The 20067-nt window shown below is 50.0% G+C and overlaps 2 protein-coding genes across 5 annotated transcripts in view; one reads left to right on the top strand and one right to left on the bottom strand.

Annotated features, from left to right (window-relative positions):
• The window catches only part of SCAPER (S-phase cyclin A associated protein in the ER), a 165956-nt gene extending 158813 nt beyond the window's left edge, over positions 1–7143 (top strand). For all 4 annotated transcript variants that reach the window (XM_056345106.1, XM_056345109.1, XM_056345107.1 and 1 more), the window contains exons 30-32: positions 2039–2230; positions 4996–5047; positions 6697–7143. In XM_056345106.1, the coding sequence (XP_056201081.1) occupies positions 2039–2230; positions 4996–5047; positions 6697–6791 (339 nt within the window). In that variant the 3' untranslated portion in view covers positions 6792–7143. The remainder of the gene's footprint in view (positions 1–2038; positions 2231–4995; positions 5048–6696) is intronic.
• Positions 7144–8576: 1433 nt separating this feature from the next.
• On the bottom strand, positions 8577–12118 carry ISL2 (ISL LIM homeobox 2). The gene is made up of 6 exons (XM_056345650.1): positions 11948–12118; positions 10697–10886; positions 10236–10495; positions 9845–10128; positions 9575–9745; positions 8577–9431 (listed from the first exon to the last, which is right to left on the bottom strand). Exons 1-6 carry the CDS (start codon positions 12003–12005, stop codon positions 9315–9317), a joined length of 1080 nt encoding a protein of 359 aa, XP_056201625.1. The 5' UTR covers positions 12006–12118; the 3' UTR covers positions 8577–9314.
• Between the last annotated feature and the right edge of the window lie 7949 nt (positions 12119–20067).

The following is a 20067-nucleotide window of genomic DNA, read 5'->3' on the forward strand; positions in this document are numbered from 1 at the left end:
CCAGCTGGCAGCGAAACAAGGAATACATCCTCTGCTAGAGGTTTATTTGTTTGGGGTTTTTTCCAGTAAGGGGTGACTCATGATTATTTTTTTTTCCCAGAGTACATAATATAGTGTATCAGGTTTAGTAGCTGCATTAGTACAATGAGCTGAAATCATTAAATTGATTCCACATGTGATAAATACCAGGTTAAAACAATCCGCAGCCCTTCTATATGCCTTCCTATCTTTAATGTTGATAAAACCATAGCAGTAAAAATGTTGAAAATAAAAATATAATGAAATAATAACTCCATGGAAGCCGTTTGGGTATCTGCACTGTTCGTTTGGCAAGAGTTCACTGATTATCCATGGCATTTTTAGAACAGGTAATGGAAGTGTGAAATGAAAAATTAAAAATCCCAAAAACTTCTTTTCCTCTGCCTATTCATCAAGTGTACAGTGGCCATTAAAAAGAAAGCAAGAGTTCTGTTGTTCTGTCCTGGATCATAAATACAAATTGTAGTTATTTTACTACAGTCACAATTGATTTTAAGTACTTTCCTGACTGTAGAATTCACTATAGAAAAACATGGACTTATATAATAACCTCTCAGGTGAATTTAAAGTACAAACAGTTATCACAAACTGGAAAGGCACCCTCTTGCTTACAGGGTGGTAGCCAGTAGTTAAATTTAGAATCATCCACATGTTTCAGTGATATTTTCCTCAAAACAGTGCCCAAATGTATGCTTAATTGTCTCATAGTTGGCTGTCTTTTAAAAATTCCTCCTGTCTTAAAGGTCATTAAGACATTTCTACCAGCATTTTGAAAGGTTTTCAATGTCTTTTTGGCTGGTGAACTGAAAAAAATGCAAACTACTACTTTGTTGATCTTGTTTTTAATCTCAACTGCATTATCAACTGAGAGTATGCTCTGAAGGTATTGTTAAAAGTGCTTTGAAAACTTGTAAATCCCTGTAATTTATGTTCCTGTGGTCTCAACTGCTTCTTTCTGTCCTTCTGGTTTTAATTTGAATGCAGTCTTGTCTGGGTGTGTACCTGTAAAATTGTGTTTTTCCAAGCACAATTTACAGTCGTGACCCTAAGTTTTACAGTGTTCAAACCTTATAGGAGCTTCCTCCTATGCCGAAAAGCCAACTTTGGGTCAAACAGCTCTTTCATATTATAATTGTTCAATCAAGGTTACTTGGAACAGATCCGATTTTGGCATTTTTTAGTTTATCACAAAGACTTTATAAGAATATCAAGTAAATTGGAAAGGTTCCTTTCCCGGGGACCAGTAATAGCATTGCCTTATTTCTTCAGATGTACACAGTTGTAAACTTAGCCTGCTTCATGACAACAGTCCCATTTATCTAAACAATTCTCCTTTTAGAGTCAATGGCACTGATAGAAACTGAGATAAGAAATACAGATGGGAGGATCTTTCTGAGTCTCTACTTACTGAAACTCCTTGCTGTGCAGCTTACAATCACCTTTTCTTTTTGGTGCCTGAGAATGCGTGGCAGACATCTACCATGAAACAGAGTCCTCTCTAATTGCCAGAGAGCACTCCAGTAAAGGATGATCGAGCTTTGCAAGGGTTTTTACAGTCCTGGTGATCTCTTTCTTGATCCCCCCCCCCCACCACCACTTACTGTGTTTAAATGGCAGGGGTTGGAGGGTTTTGTTTCATAGCTCTAACTTACAGTATTCCTTTCACTATAATTCTTTGTCTTTTGAATGAAGGTATTAAATTAGTCTATTTTATTGTAATCTGCAGATGAATCCCCTTTTCATTTACTTACTGTCTTTTTGGGTGATACAGGAAAAAGAAGTTTCACAACTTTACATTCTTTGTGTTCCCCTGCAATAAAAATAATACTCGCACACTAAAACAGAAGTTGTTTGGACTAAATGTTATAAGCTTTACTTTTAGTATTTACTTCTTTGCTGTGCTCATTTTTTTAGCATGACTTCAACATCCTTGGTGGTTACCAGGAAGAGAAGAACAGATAGATCATGTGTTTTCTTTTTCGTATGTTTGTATTTTCAGATCATTGTACAATCTGGCCGTCACCCCACAGTGCTGCAAAAATTATGCCAGTTGCCTTTCCAGTATTTCAGTGATCCTCGTTTAATCAAAGTGCTCTTCCCTTCACTAATAGCTGCTTGTTACAATAACCCTCAGAACAAGATCATCCTGGAGCAGGAGATGAGTTGTGTTTTACTCGCCACGTTCATTCAGGTAGCTATTGCAGTAATACAACAGTGGTGTGCAGGGTAATGCGACAGTTTTTCTCGCCTTTGCTGTGTATATGGAACTCATTTGACTTAAGTAAAACAAGTAAACAGCTTTGAAGTACTTTAAGGTTCTCTGTAGCTCTTTTCAAACCACAGATTATGCCTGTACTTGAGGCATCTTATAACACGAAAAGGTTACAGAGCAGTTCAGATTCTCGCTATCGCATGCAGAATCCTGTTTTCATTAAAGTTGTTGGATGTGCTAGGAAGATTTGATGCAGATCCTGTTGTTACAAGGTAATTCTTAATATATTTATTTTTTTAAATGTACTGTAAATATAGCATATATGAAATCAGTATATTAATGTATTTACATACAAATGTACAGTTGTATACTGTGTACAATAGATTTACAGTGAGAACTGAACAGAAGTGTATATATTTTATGCAGAAAATACACAGAACATATGTTACCAGTCTAATCTTGCAGTCTTTATTTTTGACAGTAAGCCACTGAGGTCATTAAAAATACTGTTTTGAATAAGGATTTACAGCATTTTTTTCCCCTTTGTCTAAATTTATATGCTGTGCTTTACATATGCCTTATGTTTTCTGTACATTTTACTGAAATTTTTTTCCAATGAATAAATTAAGTTTTCCTAAGTACTCTACTATTAAAAAATAATATGGTTTTAGGACTCTAGTGACTGTATCAGTCACCTGAAAGGTACTGTTGTTAATGCAGAAATGTGTCAAACTTTTTTTTTTTTTCCTACTGCTTTACAGCTAGTCCAGGGGTAGGCTACACGGTTTTGGAAGAGAAGGCACAAGAACTAAGTATTTACTAGAAGTCCTCACACAATATCAAACTTCTGAGTGCAACTGCTTTTTGTCCTTTTAATACTAAAATATTTGCATAGCAGATTAAAAAAAAAAGTTTGGAACTTAGTATTAAAAGAATTTTCCATATAGTAATGAGTTTCTGGTTAAATACAAAGCTATAGTTGATCTTTGATTTCCTTATGGTGAAATGACAGGTTTCAATGTAGAAATCAGTGACAAAAAGTAATTTAAGCATTACGAGTAAATGCAGCAAGTTTAGTTTGTCTTTTTCAGCCAAAAAACGTGAGTGCAGAGGAGAGTGTTCCCTATATGAATAATTAAGGTTAATTTACCTTGATTTCTGTGCTAAAAGCGAGAGAATGGCATTTAAATCCCCAGTAGCTACAGCAAACCCTAAGTATATTTACAAGGGTCAACATTATTAAGTTGATTTCCAATTAGAGGTATATCTCAGATGCCCAGTCTACATGTTCTTGCAGGCTTTTAGAAAAAGTTACGTTAAAATATAGAAGATATTTGTGTGCTGAGAAGAGTCATGTCTTGACTTCACTGGTACTTTAGTATTTTACCCATCTTAAAATCTAATCCCAAGTGTTGCACACACGCACACACACACACGCATGCACACAGAGAACAATTCTGAGAGGAGCTCAGAAATGCTCAGATACCCACACACACAGAAGGGATTTGCTTCTGTACTTTTATTTTGACTTGCTGCTGTCTGTCAAGCAAAGCTCTCATTTGCTTCAGCAGAAGGTTTGGGAAAGACTGTAAAATGTTTCCCCGTGACTAGAAAATGAGATTCTTCCTGTGCCAGGGAATACAAAAAGAAGTGCCGTTTATGTAGAAGTTTGGTGGTGTGTGCGAATATAACACTTAAATACAGTTTGTTAAATGTGTGCAGCATAAATCAAAGGAAAATGATTGCTGGATTTTACAACAACCCACGTTATATCTCCCAACAGATTTATTTCCATCATCTGAAGTTTGCATCATCCTTTTTATTTTTGTTACTTCTGTTCTAGATGTGCTGAAATAATTAGAAAACATTTAGGAGTATTCATGATTTGCTAAATCATATCTCTTATGTCAAATAGTACCATCTCTGCTCAGTGACTACTCGAACAAAAGATAGCGTCCTAAAAGCCCTCTCTGTAGTGGGGCAGCTGGCTTGCATAATCCTACGTGGTTCCGAGTGAAGTCGGTGTCCGTGCTGACTCCGGAGGATGCAGCATCCTGTCCGGCAGCGGCAGGGATCGCACATCACCTTGGGCACTTGGATTAACTGCACCTCAGCTGGTTAGGCAGCTGGCCGCAGTGCTGGCGGCCAGAGTTCATCACCTCTGTGGAAGAACTTCACTTACTCTCAGGAGATCAGGACCGCAGGCTCCTGGGTCACTGGGAATCACAGCTGGTGAAATCAGGATAATGCAGGAATTTTGTAAGAGGGTATTTGGAGTCAGGAGCAGAAATCTAAACCACCATTTGTTTTAAAGAAACACAGCTATAGTAAATGTTCTCTTAAATTAAAAGTCATAATAACTGTTTCCTAAGAAGCTATTAAAATCTTGTTTTTTCTGTTGTGTATTAACAGGTTTTTGGTTTGGGTTGGTTGGGGTTTTGGTTGGTGTTGGGTGTTTTTTTTTGTTTTGGGGGGGTTGGTTTTGTTTTGCTTTTCAAAAAAAGTACAAATAAAGGTATAAAAATCCACGATGTCTTATAGAATTTAAATGCTGGCAGTATTCTGTTAATACATTGCAAACAAGCCAGTTTGTTAATTTACAAGTTTCATAATGTATTAGTATTTTTGAGTGACTGTGAAGACTTAAAAATGTTGGTTTAATTCCTCAATTTTAAGAGCAGAAAAGCTGATGCTGTTGTTGTTGTTGTTGTCGTGTCATCCCGTCCCCCCCCCCTCCCCTGCAGGATTTTGCACAGAGTTCAGGCCAAATGGATAATCAGTTATCTCGGCAGAGGGGTACGTCTGCAATGAAATGTAACAGAGTAGCAATTCGGTAACAAAATGTGTAGATGTTATATTTTACTGTGATTTAAATCTTTTGAGTCCACATCATGAAAGAATTACAGTAAATTGCAATATGATTTCATGGTTCGGGGAGAGGCTCCGTAGCTCACATTCTGACTTAAACATACATGTCTTCCAGTCTGCTGCTCATCATATCAGGAATTCAGACTGTTAATCTTTATTAAATGCTATGTGATACCATGTCTTAAAATGTGATACTGTGTATGCAAATATATAATTAGCTGTCACAAGGGTTACCTGCAGAAGTTTTAGGTTGCAGAAGCGGACACATGCCAGTATACCCAGGGAGCCAAAAATTAGTAAAATACTGTCCTGTAATTACCCTGTAAAGTTTGTCTGTTTGCAGAAAAGTTGCAATATTCTCCCCTCCCCGTTGCTGTAAGTATTGTGTAAAATACAGTTAACCTCTTTAGACTACACATTTGAAAGATTCTCAGCTAAGATGGCTATTGTTAAACATGTCTGAAATTCAAGTGTGTTGATGGGTATCTGGTCTTGAGTCACCCGTGTTTTGCATAAAGGACGTTGCTCGGCCAGTCATTTCTTCCTAACAGCAAGCAGAAATACACCACCATTTTGCTAGCATTTGGCAGAAGACGAGCAGCTCTAGGTGTAAAACATAACTTTGTGTTTAAAACTAAATTATAAAATTAACATAATTTTATGGAGATCTTTACTGTCAACATTATACCTCTTAGTCTGAAGCAGCCTCGTGCAGTTCTGCAGAACAGACTTTCCAGGATTGTGTTTGCATGAGAATCTGCTCAAGAAAAATCTAAAATCTGAGCAGAAAACTGCTTTTTATTTTCACTGTTCAAACTGGGTGAACTTTTAAACAAAGATGACTATGTGGTGACGTGTGAGCGTGATTGCTAAACATTCCCCAGTTGCAAAAAAGCTGATTTAATAATAGTATAAGCAGGATTATTTTATCCATTATATCACTTGAATGTGAAGGATGGTGTCCCCAGAAAACAAATGGGAACAGTAACACTGCTGGGAATAAAACCTGGAAGCGCAGGCTCCACTGTTGGGTGCTGCGCTGCAGCGTGCTCCTCCAAGGGTTGGGCCCTGCAAGGCTGTGCACACATGTGGAGCCCCGCTCACGCCAGCACAGTACACAGAGGAGTAAAAGCTGCATTTGTAATCGTGCTGTGAGCTTTGGGGGAACTGGGGAGCAAAACTTCTCTGCAACCCTTTGTGGAAAAAGTTGCTGCTAAGTGGAGGGCACGCCGTGGAGGCTGCCTGAACCCAGATGAGGCTGCATTGGTCCCCGGGAGCTCCAAGAATATAAAATGTGTAAAGGTGCATAATGTTCCGATGCATAAAGCAGAGCGCCTGATCCAGAAGCCTAAAAATCTAAGCCTTTGCTCATCAGAGCCCTCTGCTCCCATTTTTACAGCCAAGCCTCAGTGTCCAGAGCTCCACAGAAATGTCACCCCGTGATTTGAGAAGTTTTTGGTAGGGGGAGGGGAGCGAATGACTCAAAGTATGTCAAATTGGCTTCGTGTTCATTATTCTTGTTTTATTGCCATCTTAAGAGGGAATAACTTGGTAATTTTATGTTCTGTCTTCAACAGAAAAATTTTTCAATTCTCAAGATTATCTTGAGCTGTCCAACAGATTCCCCCGCCAGTCCTGGGAAGAAGCTCGACAGTTCTTCTTGAAGAAATAAGCATTGTGTTTGGTTTTACAGTCCCTAACATCGTCACGCTGAGCAGTTCCTGCTGACCGCCTTCTTCCAAAGGCTCTTCCGGAAAGTTTTCCGATACCCTGAATACTTACGCTGTAGATACATAATTTGCACTATTTATATCGTATGTACTGTAGATAACTTTCAAGTTCTGTTTTGTAATTTTGATAATTTGAGTGTATTTCATTCACATACCCTGTGTCATGATGTGGGTGTTCTCTGCCCTGCGATGTGGCGGTACTTGCCCTGCGGAACTGCGGAAATAAGATGGCGAATGGAGCAAACGTGTTCTGTATATCTTGTAATAAAGTAACTTATCCCGTCTGCAGCCTGACCCGCGGGGCCGGCGCTGGTGCTGGCGCTGCCGCCAGCGACGCGGGGCTCGGGCAGGGGGGGAGAACAAAGAGGGGCCGCGGCGTCTTCTCCAGCGCCCGGCGGGCCGGGCTGCGGAGGCTGCGGGAGCTGCGGGGGCTGCGCAAACCGCGCGCGTCGGCGGCGCGTGGGGCGGGCGGCAGCGGCGCGCGGCGTCCGGGCGGCGGGCGCGGGCTGGGCGCGCGGGCGCGACGGGAACGGCGCTGCCGGAGGGCGGGCGGCCCCGGTCCCGGCTGTGCGGCCCCTTCGCCGGCCCCCGCGGCCGGGCGCGGCCCGCACCTGAGGCGGCTGCGGCGGCGATCCCGAGCCGGCCGGCGGGCCGCCGCGCTGCCTGAGGGGAGAGCGGGGCCTCCGCGGGGACTCGGGTTCCACGGTCGCCTCTGCCGAGGCGGCGTGACGGTCCGCGCGGCCCCGCTCCCCGGTGACGGCAACAGCTCGCTGCAGTCCAGGCCCCGGAGCCAAAACCCGACCCGGCCGGAGCCAGGTAACTGGGGCGGCCCCGCGGCCGAGGGGCGAGGGCGGGAGACGACCCCCTTGCCCACCTGTCCCCGGGCCGAGGGGCACCGCCCGCCGCGGCGGCGGCTGAAGAGCGCCTGGACGAGGCGGCCTCTCCGCCTCCCCGGCGGGCGCGCCCCCGGCAGCCCGGGCTGCTCCGCGCCCCCCGACGGCAGCTGCGGATCGGCCCGCGGGCCAGCTCGCCCGCGGGGGCCCGGCCGGGGCCTGCTCAGTCCACGGAGGCGGCGGAGCCGCTCCCACCTCGGCGCCGCGGCTACGCGCTCCCTCGCCGCTCGGCGAGGTGCCTCGGGTAGGCCCGGCTACGCTCGCGCCCCCCGAGGGTGCGGACCCGGTTGCCCGGGGACGGGGCCGCAGGGGCGGCTCGACGTGTGGTGTGAGGCTGCCCGGGCCGGCGATCCCGCGGGAGTCGGCCCTGAGCGCGCTCCCGCCCGGGTAACGGGGACGCAGCGGGAGCCGCGGCGGCCGCCCGCACTCGCAGGTGATGCCGAAGGCAGATAAGGAGCCGCCGCCCGCGTCTAGACGGGGGCACGGATACGCGCGAGGGGACGGGACGGCCAGCCGCGCCGCCGCCTCCCCGGGGCAGTACCCGCGGCCGAGCCCCCGCCGCCCCCGGGGAGGAGGCGAGGCGGCCCCGCACCGCGGCAGGTGCGGGCGCGGCCCGGCCGAGCCCGGAGGCTGCTCCGAAAGGGAAACCTGCGCTCCGCCTCCCCGGCTATAAATAAGCGGCCCCGCTCGGGAAAGCCGATTAGCGCCGTGTGGGGAGGCCGTGCCAGCAACGCCGGGGCTGCACCCTCTCCGCGCCCGGCGAGCCCCGCCGCCGCCCTCCCGCCCCCCACCTTTCTTTTTTTCGTTGCAATCCTTTCCTTTTCTTATTTTCTCTTTTTTTATTAAGTCCAAAATATTTAATCCCACTATCCAACCGCTGACTCTGACAATAAATAACAATAACTTACTTTTGTTCGTTAAAGGCTCAAACAATCCGTCCTCCGTCCATTGATAATTTAACATTATTAGTACTGGTTTTCCCGTTAAAAAGTCTCGTTTCCGTGTCCCGTTTTTCCAGCGATGGTGCGGGGCCGGGCGCCGCGGCCCGGGAGAGGCATCGGCGTGAGATGAGACTGGACGACGCGGCTCCGCGGAGGGAGGGCCAGGCCGGCTCCGCGGCCGCGGAAAGGCGCGCACGCCGGGGGAGTCTCTCTCCCCCTTTTGTATTCTCTCTCTTTTATTCCCCCCCCCCCCCCTTTTCTTTTCCCTTCCAAAAAAGGGAAGAAAAGCCGTCCCTAGCGCAAGCGGCGGGCAAGGCAGCCTGTGACCGTGCCGGGGTCCAGCGGGGAAACCCGCGTTTCTTTGGGGAAAAGAAACATCGAAATCCGCAGGGGGAAAAAACCCAAAACAACGAATAACCAGGGCGGGGGCTCTCTCTCCGGTCTGGTGAAGGCAGCGAGGATCCCGGTGCTTTTTTGGCCGTCAGTAACATATTTTTTGTTTGTTTTTAAATAAGAATAATTAAAAAACAAAGGCGTTTGTCCGGCGCTCTGGGAGCAGCCCGGGGCCGGGTGTCTCATGCAGGGAGCGCAGGCATGCGGAAGTCCCGCGGCGGCGGGCGGCCGGGCCGCCTCACGTCTCGGCCGGGCTGGGCACCATGCTGTTGGGGGTGTCGGGGAGTTGGGAGGACAGCGAGGTCACGTCGCTGCCGGAGGAGGTGCCCAAGGAGCCGGACTCGGAGAAGGAGACCTGGAGGAGCAGCGGCGGTGAGGACCCGGCGCGGTTCCCCCCGCCCCGGCCCCCTCCGGCAGCGCCCGAGCCCGGCGGGCCGCGGGGCCTGCCCACTCCCCGCGGCCCGACGGGGCGGCTCAGCGCGGCGCGGCGCGGCTCACCAACTGCTGGAAGGCGGCGGGCTGCTCCAGGTCGCTCTGCAGGGCGAACTCGCTGAGCGCCTTCCAGGGCGGCTGGTAGGTCTGGACCTCCACGGCGCTGCCCTGCACGGCGCTCTCGTGGCGGATGGGGCTTCCGGCCACCAGCGGCGTCCCGGTGAGGCCCTGCAGGCTCTGCGGGCACACTGGGCTTCAGTACGGCCGCCGTCCGAGCCCGCCGGCCCGGGGCTCCCCCCCCCACCTCCCTCCCCGGTGGGGCGGGCGGGCGCTCACCGTCTTGTCGCTGTGCTGCTGCTGCTGGAGCTGCTTCATGAGGATGGACTTCTTCTTGTCCTTGCAGCGCTTGTTCTGGAACCAGACGCGGATGACGCGGGGGCTGAGCCCCGTCATCTCCACCAGCTGCTCCTTCATCAGGGCGTCGGGGCGCGGGTTGGCGGCATAGCAGGTCCGCAGCGTGTGCAGCTGCTTCTCGTTCAGCACCGTCCGCACGCGGGTGGTCTTCTCTGCCACCTTGTGCGCCGGCGGCCGCGGGGCGGGCGGCCGCCCGGGCACCGGCTCTGCGGCAGGCGGGGAGGGCGCACACCGTCAGGGTGGCCGCCCGCCGCAGCCCCCTCCCGGCCCCCCGCCCCTCCCGCCGCCCGCCCCAGGAGGGGGGAGCCGGTACCTGCGAGGTGCGCGGCGGCGGGCGGCTGCAGCGCGGGGCTGCGCGGCCCGCGGGCGGCGGCGCCGTCGGGGGCCGGCCCGTGGTCGGCGCGGCAGAGCAGGTCGCGCTCCCGCAGGCAGAACTGGTCGCCGGGCAGGAGCTGGCGGCCGCAGGCGGCGCAGCGGAAGCAGTCCAGGTGGTAAACGTGGTCGCGGGCGCGCATCACCAGGTCGCTGCTGCTGAAGGCCGCCCGGCACTGCGCGCACTTGATGCCGAAGAGCCTGCGGGGAGGCGACGCGCAGTCAGGGCCCGCGGCCGCGCCGTCGGGGAGGCTCCGGGCGGCGCCGTGGGGGCGGGCAGCGGCCGAGAGTCGGGTTTTCGTTTGGGGGAAATTCGGGGGTCTTAGGGGGCTTTAGTGCTTTTTCGGGCTTTTGGTTTGGTGGTTTGGTTTTTTTAACGAGCGTCGGCGCATTCGGGGTCACCTGCTGTAATCCCGCTTGCAGTAGGCTTTGCCGTCGCGCAGGAAGCATGTGCAGGTCTCGTCCAGAGGCTGCCCGCACTCGGCACACTTGAGGCAGGCGACGTGCCACTCCAGGTCCGGCGACACCCGCAGCAGGAAAGGGTCCTGGATGCGGCCCCCGCAGCCCGCGCACAGGGCCAGCCCCGGCCGCCCTGCCGGGAGCGAGTGAGGCACGGTCAGGGGCAGCGGTGTGCAAGAGCAGAAGCACCAGGAATTAGGGAAAGACTTTTTTTAAAAAAACAACATTTTTTCCCTTTTTTTTTCCTTTTTTCCTTCTCTTTTTTTTTTTTTACTTTTTGTAAAATAGGAAGAAAGATCAATAAAGACAGAAACACGGAGAGAAATAAAGGACAGAAACACAAACGGAGAGAAATAAATACAGCCAGAAATAAACCCCAGAATTTTGATTGAGGGAAATTAACGCCGAAACCCGGAGACATAAAAGTAGAATTTCGGAAAAAGGAAACCAAAGCAGAAACACAGAAACAGTAAAAGAAAAGCCGAGGAAAAACGGAAAGAAAGAAAGAAAGGAAGGAAGAAAGAAAGAAAGAAAGAAAGAAACTGAATGATGGAAAGGAACAAAACCACCGAAAACCCAGAGACACTTTAAATGGGAACATGGACAAATGAAAACGGCAAGAGACAAAAAATCGAAGAGACGGAGAAATAAAACCAAACAAAAACAGAAGAACAGAAAGAGAAAGAATTTAATTAAAACGGAAAGAGAAATTTAAAAAAAGAAAGGCAAACCGAAACACGGAAAGAAACACGGCAAGAAAGAAGAACAGGCAGAAAGAAACGAAGACAGAGAGAAAAACGGTAACGCGGGCAGAGAAAGAGGGAATGCGAGAAAGAGCAAGCAGCGGGAAGGAGAGAAAGAAATGGAAACAGCGGAAAGAAAGGAGATCAGCAGCGCGGATAGCCGAAGGGGCAGGCGTTCGGTAAGAAGCGGAGCCAGCGGGGCAGGGCAGCGCCGGGCACGAACGGAAACAGCGGCACCGGAGATGCCCCGGGCCGAGCCCGCAGCCGCCCGCGCCCGCCGCGGTGCCGCAGCCCTTCCCGGCGCTGTCACCGCGCCCGCGGGGCCGGGCCGGCGCGGCGGCCGCCAGCCCGCCCGACGGCAGCGGCGGCGCGGAGCTCGGCCCCGCAGCGTCCCGCGCCCGCCCCGCCGCGCCTGCCCGCCCCGGCGCCGCGCCGCGCTGCGCGCACTTACTCTTGGAGGGCTCCCCCATGGCGCCCGGGAGCGGCCGCGGGAGGAGGATGTCCACCATGCGGGCGGCCCCCTGCGCACCGGCCGCGACGCGCGATGCGGGATGCGGCGCTGCCGCTCCACCACTACCCGCGCCGCGCGGGGCGGGGGCCGCGCCCGCCCCCCCGGGCCCGCCCCGCCGGGCCGCGCCGTGATGTCAGCGCGCAGCGGCCGCGGGGGGCGGTGGGGCGGCGCTGACCTCACCGCGCGGCCCCCAGAGGCGATTGGCGGCCGCGGGGAGGGCGCCCGCGGATTGGCCGTGGCGAACAATGGGCGCGCGGTGGCGCGCGGCGGGGCGCGGAGTCCCCGCGCAGCCCCGCGGGAGCCCGGCCCGGCGCGGCCCGACGGCGGCTCGGACGGGGCGGGCAGCTCCTCGGCGGAGGCGCGCCCCTGTGCCCGGGGCGGCCGCGGGACCCACCTGGCTGCCGCCGCCGCCCGCGGGACCCTCCGGCCGCCTGGCACGGGACCCGGCGCCGTGCGCCCCAGCCCTGTGCGCGGAGGGGACGGCGGCGCCGGCAGCCTGAGGGGGCGGAGATGCACTGTGGCTGTGCCCGCTCTGTGTCCCCTGCTATTTTCCTGGACTCTTAGCCTCGCCCTTATGTTCTCCTTTTATTTCTCTTTCCCGCTCCTTCCCCTCCCTTTCCCCTTTCATTTCGTTGTCCCTTCTCCCGGCGCCTCGGCGTGCCGAGGGCAGGTGCCTGCGGACGGGGCGGCGGGACGGTCCCTGGCGCTGCGCGGGGGCGCATCCTCGCGGCCGACGGGAAAGGGGCTCCGCCAAGGGCGCCGGCGCGGACCTGCGCGTCCGCAGAGCGGTTCCCTGCTGGCGGGCGTGGGCGGGAGGGCCGCCCCGACGGACGCGAACGGGACCGCCGGCATCGTCGGGGCGGCCCTGCAGGGAAGAAGACGCGTGACGAGCAGCCGCGCGATGAGTTGAAATCGGAGCGAAAAAATAGCATTTTACCTCATTTTCGTGCACCTGATCCTGTGCTGCTCCTGCAGCTCAGCTTCTCCTGTTGCTTTTTTATCCCTTCCATTAATTTTTCCTCCCTTCCGCTCCCCCCCTCCTCCCCCCCAAGTCTCCATGGGCTTCCTGTGCATTAGCTGAAAAATAGGGAAAGCCTTTCAGTGGCCTTTGCCTCAGTTTTAAATTCCCAAAGACTTCACAGCTCAGTGGCACGAGTCTCTCCAAAGGTCCGTGACAGCCCATACATACTGGAATTGAGATTGCTGCTGTCTTGGGGCTTCAGTCCTGTCCCTCCCCTCCATGCAATCAACTTTTTAATTTTACACACAGAATTTGACAGGTATAGACCAACCTGTACAGCCTGGGAAAGGATATAGTGACTGTAAGTTTTGGCTAAGGAAGGGCGAGCTGTGCTCATTTTGCTCAGAGGAGGGAAGCCAGCTGAAGCACTTGGTTTTTTGTATGTCAGGCACCTAGTAGATACGAAACCCCAGAAGCTGAGGAGGAGAAGAGGACAATTTGGATATTTGGCTATTTGACCCACTCTCCACAGCCCAGCCACAGCCCCTGCTACACCTTTGAGGACCCCAAATGTTCAAGTTTGCACAAGAGCTGAGGGGAGAAGTAGGATGGTATTTGGGGTACCCGCCAGGGGCATGTGTTGCCAGGGATTTCGGCACCCCTGCATGTGCCAAGGTGTGGTGTGGCAATGACTCCTCAGGGCAGGGTGAGGCCATGTGTCCCCTGCCTGTGTGGCAGTGGCAGGGTGGCTGTGGCGCCTGTCGGGGTTTGTGGTCTGCTGTTAGTGTGGCTCACTTGCCAGCAGCAGAGCTGAGCTGGTGGTGAGTGACACAAAGGGCATTGGAAAAGTTTAGCTGGCTCTTCAAGCTGGGGTGACCTCATAGGACGGGTGATGGGAACTGCCACAGTGCTGCTGCGGCTGTGGGGTGGCACAGGGTGTCCTGCCCATGCCTGGGAGCCTGGCAGGAAAGGGGTGCAGAAGGGTGACTTCGGTCTGAGCTAGAATCCATGGAGTCCTGAGTGAGTCAGTATCTGCATGTGTTAACAATAAAACACAAAAATAAAATGTCAGTGATAGGAGAATGCAACACGTCTAAGAATACAGCAGCTTGGCAGGGATGCTCCACGTTGCATCACCCTTTTCTCACTTGAGGGCAGGGTCCTCTCTATTCTCCCAAACCTCCCACCAGCTTAGGAATAAGAAGGTTAGGTTATAGCCGAGCCAGCCAAACTTTTCCAAACTGGCACAAAGCTGTGCTGCAGACACACCTGTGACAGTACAGAGCAGTGCACTGACATCAGGCAGGTATGCTGGGACTAGACTCAGTTCATGACTGGGCAGGTAGGAACAGCGTGGGCAGTGCAGCACAGGCAGTTTAGCAGAACACCCCCAACCCCTTCCCCCCCCCCCCCCCCCAACCCCCCGCCAAAAAAAACCCCAACCACCAACCAAACCCAAAACCCAGGGAAATGGTGAAAGCCCTGAACCTCCTCTAGGTGATGTACAAAACAGCTACAGGTAATGCCAAAAGGCATAAAACCAGCCTGATACCACCATGTTTTACAAACATGTTAATTGTTGGTTCACTTGAGGGGGGGTAAGGAAGCGCATCGTAAAATCATAGAATAATTCAGGTCAGGAGGGACTTCTGGAAAACCACTTTCAGGTCGCTTGGAACTGCTTGCTGGAAGCATTTGCTAGTCAAACCCAAATGCAGTCTCTCCTTCTGCACTGATTACTTCTTGCTTTCCTCCACCCAGTATCCAGAGTTTCCGATGACTTTCGGGGCAATTCCGGCTGGGTTTGGTGCGAGAGCTGGCAGGGGCTGCCTGGCTGTGGGGCGAGGCCAGCTGACAGCACTTCACGCTCTCTGCAGAGCAACTCTTTGCTTTCTGCTCCCAAATAGAAATACAAGTTCTCTCTAGAAAGGGGAAACGGTAACAATTTTTTTGTTTGCAGCAGATTGCAAAGGCAGTAAATGCTGATTCTTTCAGAGCCAGCCATGGATTAAGTCCATTATAAAATTAAAACAGATGGAACACAATTTCACTTACATTACAAAAAAGGACAGGAACCATCTGCAATAAGATTTAGCTTTGCAAAGCTATTGTTATCATGTTACCATTAAAACCTTTGATGAAGGGTTTTCTTTTCTTTCATAAACTTGTTCACATGAAACAAATGTTTTATTTATCCATCTTCCTAAGATAATCATATTTTATTTAAAAAGATGACATCTCTCAGAAAAACAGCTCTTGGTTCTAACAGAACATGTAAAAACAAAGAAATGTTGTAAAACTCCAACATCGTACCATTGGGGGCTTCAGTGGGGAGGATGTAGCAAAAGGAGAATTCCCTGTCCATTTTTCCTTTAAAAAACATTTCCTGGTGTTTGGGCACAATGTCTGATACTGAAAATAGATAATTAATGAGATAATGGGATACTGCATGTCACCTCCTGTCCAATGGGATTATCTGATGGCTAATTATGGACAGATTGTGATTAATGTGATTATGGATTGGATATTAATCTGATTCTGGATTGATCTAGTTATGTTTTAGTCTGCTCCAAATGGTTAATTGGATCTGAGATAATAGAAATGCAGCTTGCAACAGATTTTGCCACATCAGTTGATGAAGTATCTTTTGATCTGGGTGGGTTGCGAACAATAAATTATTTACAGCTGTTGAGAAAATGACTCTTCCTTAGAATGTAGTCATTCATTTTATTTTCGAGAGCCTTTGAAAACAAAATCAATATCCTTTCTAAAAAGAGATGTTGACAAAAGAAAGGCACGTACATAACTCACAAACAAATGTGACGAAATTAAACAGTGGTTAACCCGGTGGCCTAATGTCTGGTGATGCATTTGAATTGCTATGTGGAGCTTTGGGCTCAATTCTTCTGAGACCAGCAGGGGTTGGGAGCATTGCAGGGGAAGAGGGCCCAGCTCTGGGGAAAGTGGTATTGCACAAGAGCTACTGCCAGCCCTGCTATTGATTAAGAATCAGCCATGGTAAAATGGCAAAGGGAGTCCTTGCCATTTCCCCCCCACTGGATAAGAAGGATTCAGAAAGTTCATGGGTGCAGAGGGGACTCATTGGCCCATCTCATTTGGCCTCCTTCGCACCAGACCATGCAATTGGACCCAGTGTTGTTATTTTTGACCCTCACAGCGAGCCTGTTAATTTACAGTTGACCTCAGTCTTGTCTCCCAGAGCTGTATCTGGTCTTGATGTAGCCTGCCCATGCGGAAGAGGCTGCCCCGCTCCCTGCAAAGCCATCCCTGCTCGTTAACTGCTTTCACTGAAATGGCAAATTAAGTGTATATTTTAGGTTCAACCCCCAGCCACTGGATCTCATTATGCCATTATCTGTGGGATTAAAGGCAATGGGCAAGTTGTAGCATCTTAGACTTTGTGACAGGGCAAGCAGGAGGTGCATTAGCCTTTGTCAGCAGGTGGCATAAGCTGCAGGTAACTTCGCCAAGGAGGTAGTCCTCTCTCAACAGGCTTTGCAACAAAAATAGCAAGAAACAAGCAGGTCCCAAAACACTGAAAGCAGAGGCCTATTGCAGCTGCTGCACTTGCACTAAAATCTTATTCACTGAGATGAAACTGAAGGAAAGAAAGGAAAAAATAACTTCTCCTGAAGTGCTTGCAGGCATGGAAAGAGCCATTCCCCTGGGGTGATTTCATGTGCTGGCCATCCCTGCCTCTGCAGGAACGGCTTGGGCTGGCACGAGCAGGAATACTGGCATCTGGATTTCTCTCCAGCAGTGTAACAGGCAGAAAAAGCAGCTACCTGTTTAAAAAATAATGCTGGTATAACCTGGCAGAGGATCTTACACGCATATCCCATTAGCAACAAGGCGAGCTGCGTGCAGGAGGAGGGTGGCTGGTCGCGAAATGCCTGTTGCAGGTGTCCATGCTGGGAGGGGAGCAGAGCTCTCCCCACTGCATCGCTTCCTTCCTTCCTTCCTTCCTTCCTGGGCAGGACAAGGTGCCTTCCACAGTAACCTGAGCCTTTGCTTCCAGGAGGTTGTGAGGGTCACTTTTTGCCTGTGACCTCAGCAGAAGGGGCTTCTTTAACTCCTCTGGTGATCTTGTTCTCTAGCAATACGCAGCAAATGTGATGCTGCTCCCTGACTCGCTCATTACTTGATTGGCACATGGAAATGATTAGCAAGTGAGAGGAGTTTATAAGAAAGGGAAAACACCTGCCTGTGGTGGTTTTGTAGGCTCAGTGCTAGTAGAAGGGTTGTCTTAGCTATGGGGTGGCTTTGGGGCGCTCTTTCCTCTACCCCTGGCATTGAAAATAGGAGCTCGTGGCATTGTTCCCTTCCAGAAGGCTACTGTGAGGCCTCCTGAGAGACTAGCTGCCAATCTGAGACACACAGGTGAGTGGCTGTAAGGTGATCGGGGCAAAGTATTGAGCACACCTGTGGTAGTGTTTTGTTATAAAGGATCTCAAAGGTCAGACGTGTTGAGATGTATTTTTGTGCCAGTGAGGATGAGAAGCAGAGAGCAGGGCCCTAGGGAGATGCATCCCCTGTTGTGCAGAGGGTCCTCTACTTGCGGCTGTGGGGAAGGGTAATGTCCTGGGGGGGCTGAACCACTTGGGTCATGTGAGCTGGCAGTGCTTGGGCAAAAAGTATCTCAGCAGTAGAGATCTTTGCTGCTGCCACTTCTGAGGTGGGATTTTGTTTGGTGCCCTCCTCGCTGCTGCCTGTCTGGTGTTGGGCGGTGGGTCCGGCCCATCAGCTCAGAGAGCCCTGCTGAGCTGTAAGCAGGTTGCAGTTGCTTTAATGTTATTGGATTTTGACAGATTAGGAGGTGAATCCTTTCGTGTGTTGGGGAAGCTTCCCAAATGCAGCTCTTTGAATTTATCTGAGTCAGCTATCTCCAGAGTGATTGCAGAGGAGTAAGCTAGGGATGACCTGTGACAGAGGGGACCATCGTAGCAGTAATAAAAATAATTCCTGCCCTTCACTAAATCCCTCAGTCATGAGACTGTATTAGCTGGATTCCATATGTTTTAATTAGGAATTATGTATTCTAAAGGAACCAAAATCCGATTCTAGTGGAGACATGATTACATATTTGTGATTGGTCCTCATTTCATCTGGCTTTTGTAGAGATACCAATACAGGTACCTGCTCTTGTCTGCAACCATATTTTAAAAAGTTTGATTAATCTGTGTTATTGATTTCTATTTTTTTTTTTTTGTCTTCCCCTTCCCAACTGTGAAAAAATGTAATTCCCTTTCCAATGCAGAAATTGGGTCAGCAGATCCTAATGAAATAATCCTGGATAACAATGCACTGTACAAGGATCTACTTCCACTAATTAATGATTTTTTCTTTCAAAGTACTATCCTCTGCTTGCAGTGGACAGTGACTCCACCTTCAGCAGCACCTGTTTGTTGCATGTTTTACCACTTTTATTAATTGTCATGCCCTAGGTGGGAAGGTCAAATAGAAAAAAGCTTTTTGCTATGGTTCAGCTAATATGGATCATGCTGATATAATCCCTACCTGATTACAGTTATAAGCTCCTAAAACACTGGCCATAAGTGATAAAGACTTCCTTTGTGCTTCAGGGTGTAATCTGCGTCAAGCCAGTTTCAATAAGGATTACGTGCATCTGAAGTGTTGCTGAGGTTTTGAATAAAACTTATAAACAGAAAACAATAAAAAGCATGTCACATCTCTGGATTGGTGACACTACATCATGAAATCTGACCTGAAGAATGGCAGTATCACTCTGCTCATAAAAATACGATGTATGCTATTAAGCCAGACGCATAGTGAAAGGATGTATTTATTCTAGGCTATGATGCCATTAGGTCAACTTTGATAGTAACTCACTTTTGTTTTGGTCTGAGGTATTAAAAATCAAACTGAAATGACAAGGGTGGGTTTGGGGTTTTGTGCTTTTGGATTTTTTAGGTGTATGTATGTTCTTTCTTTTTGTTAAATATTTCATCCCCATGAGATGTGCGTGTTGGAAGTTCAGTTTTGGAGCTTAAAATGGGATGATGAAATTGTGTGCCATGCTTCTGATGAGTAAAACACCTTAATTAAGAATACATAATGGCCAAATTAATGATGCCTAGGATGTTATTTTGTATCCTTACTTTGTTGTTATTTTTGTTGGATTACCTAGGATGCAGGTAAGGATTTCTATATTGTATAAAACTCCCATATCTAAAAGAGTCATGCTGCACCATAACCGTTACTCAAACTGGTGGTAAAGAGCTGCTTCAGTTATTCACAGTCTTCTCAGACCTGTCCTGGGGTCCAGTGACTTCAGCAAAATCGTTCTTCCCCTTGTATTCAATAAAACTTCCCCTCCAACCAGGCATTTGCTCAAGCCAGGACAAGCACAGGCAGCCCCAAGTATCCGTTCAGTTTTCTTCGTTTTTGGGGGGACTGGTGGAGCCAGGGCAGAAGTTAGAGCAGTGCTGGAGCTACTTTAATCTGCATAATCAAGCACAGGCCCGGAAGGGGTTTTGCTACCTCCTTCAGCTCTTCCCTCTGCAGCCCTCCCTTAGGGCTTGGGCAGTTTAGGTAGTGCTCTGGGGCCAGGAAGCTGGAATGTGTGCAACAGCTGCTTTTCCTCTATTATAGAGGCATTTGAGATTTGACACAAAGTAAATTGTCCATTCAGAGGCTTGTGTTGCTGGCCCTGGTTAGCTGTTGCTGTAAAGCAGTAGTACTTTTTGGCATCCGATGCAAAAATCATGCGGCAGAATACATTTTAGATGTGATCCTGTGCCAAGGCTGTGGCAAAGCTGAAAAGCCTTTTTGAACAGTTTGCCTTTTGCTATTTCTGTGGGATGCCCCAGAAATGCAGAACAAATCAGTGATATGCTGCAGATCACTGCTTATTCTTGGAAGAGCAGTCCAGTGGCCATAATCGTTCAGGGATTTGTTCTTGTGTTTTCTTTCTCTAAACCACTTCAGGATGTAAGAAACTGCACTCGTGGCTCGCTGTCTGGTGGTTTTGGGGATAGGAAGTCAGTCGTGAGCATCCCCGATCCCTGTGCACTCGTGGCTCCTGGGCTGGCGCACTGGCTACTCCAGCAGGATGCCA

Source organism: Falco biarmicus, chromosome 7 (assembly GCF_023638135.1).
Source record: "Falco biarmicus isolate bFalBia1 chromosome 7, bFalBia1.pri, whole genome shotgun sequence".
In the NCBI taxonomy this organism is placed as follows: Eukaryota; Metazoa; Chordata; class Aves; order Falconiformes; family Falconidae; genus Falco; species Falco biarmicus.

What these genes read in the sequence shown, in the direction of transcription:
- ISL2 (XM_056345650.1), bottom strand. Translation starts at nt 12,005, where the DNA reads ATGGTGGACATCCTCCTCCCGCGGCCGCTCCCGGGCGCCATGGGGGAG. An exon ending in TGCAAGCGGGATTACAGCAG is followed by an intron (nt 10,496 to 10,696) that starts GTGACCCCGAAT and finishes GCCTCCCCGCAG; the next exon opens with GCTCTTCGGCATCAAGTGCG. An exon ending in AGCAGCACAGCGACAAGACG is followed by an intron (nt 9,746 to 9,844) that starts GTGAGCGCCCGC and finishes GTGTGCCCGCAG; the next exon opens with AGCCTGCAGGGCCTCACCGG.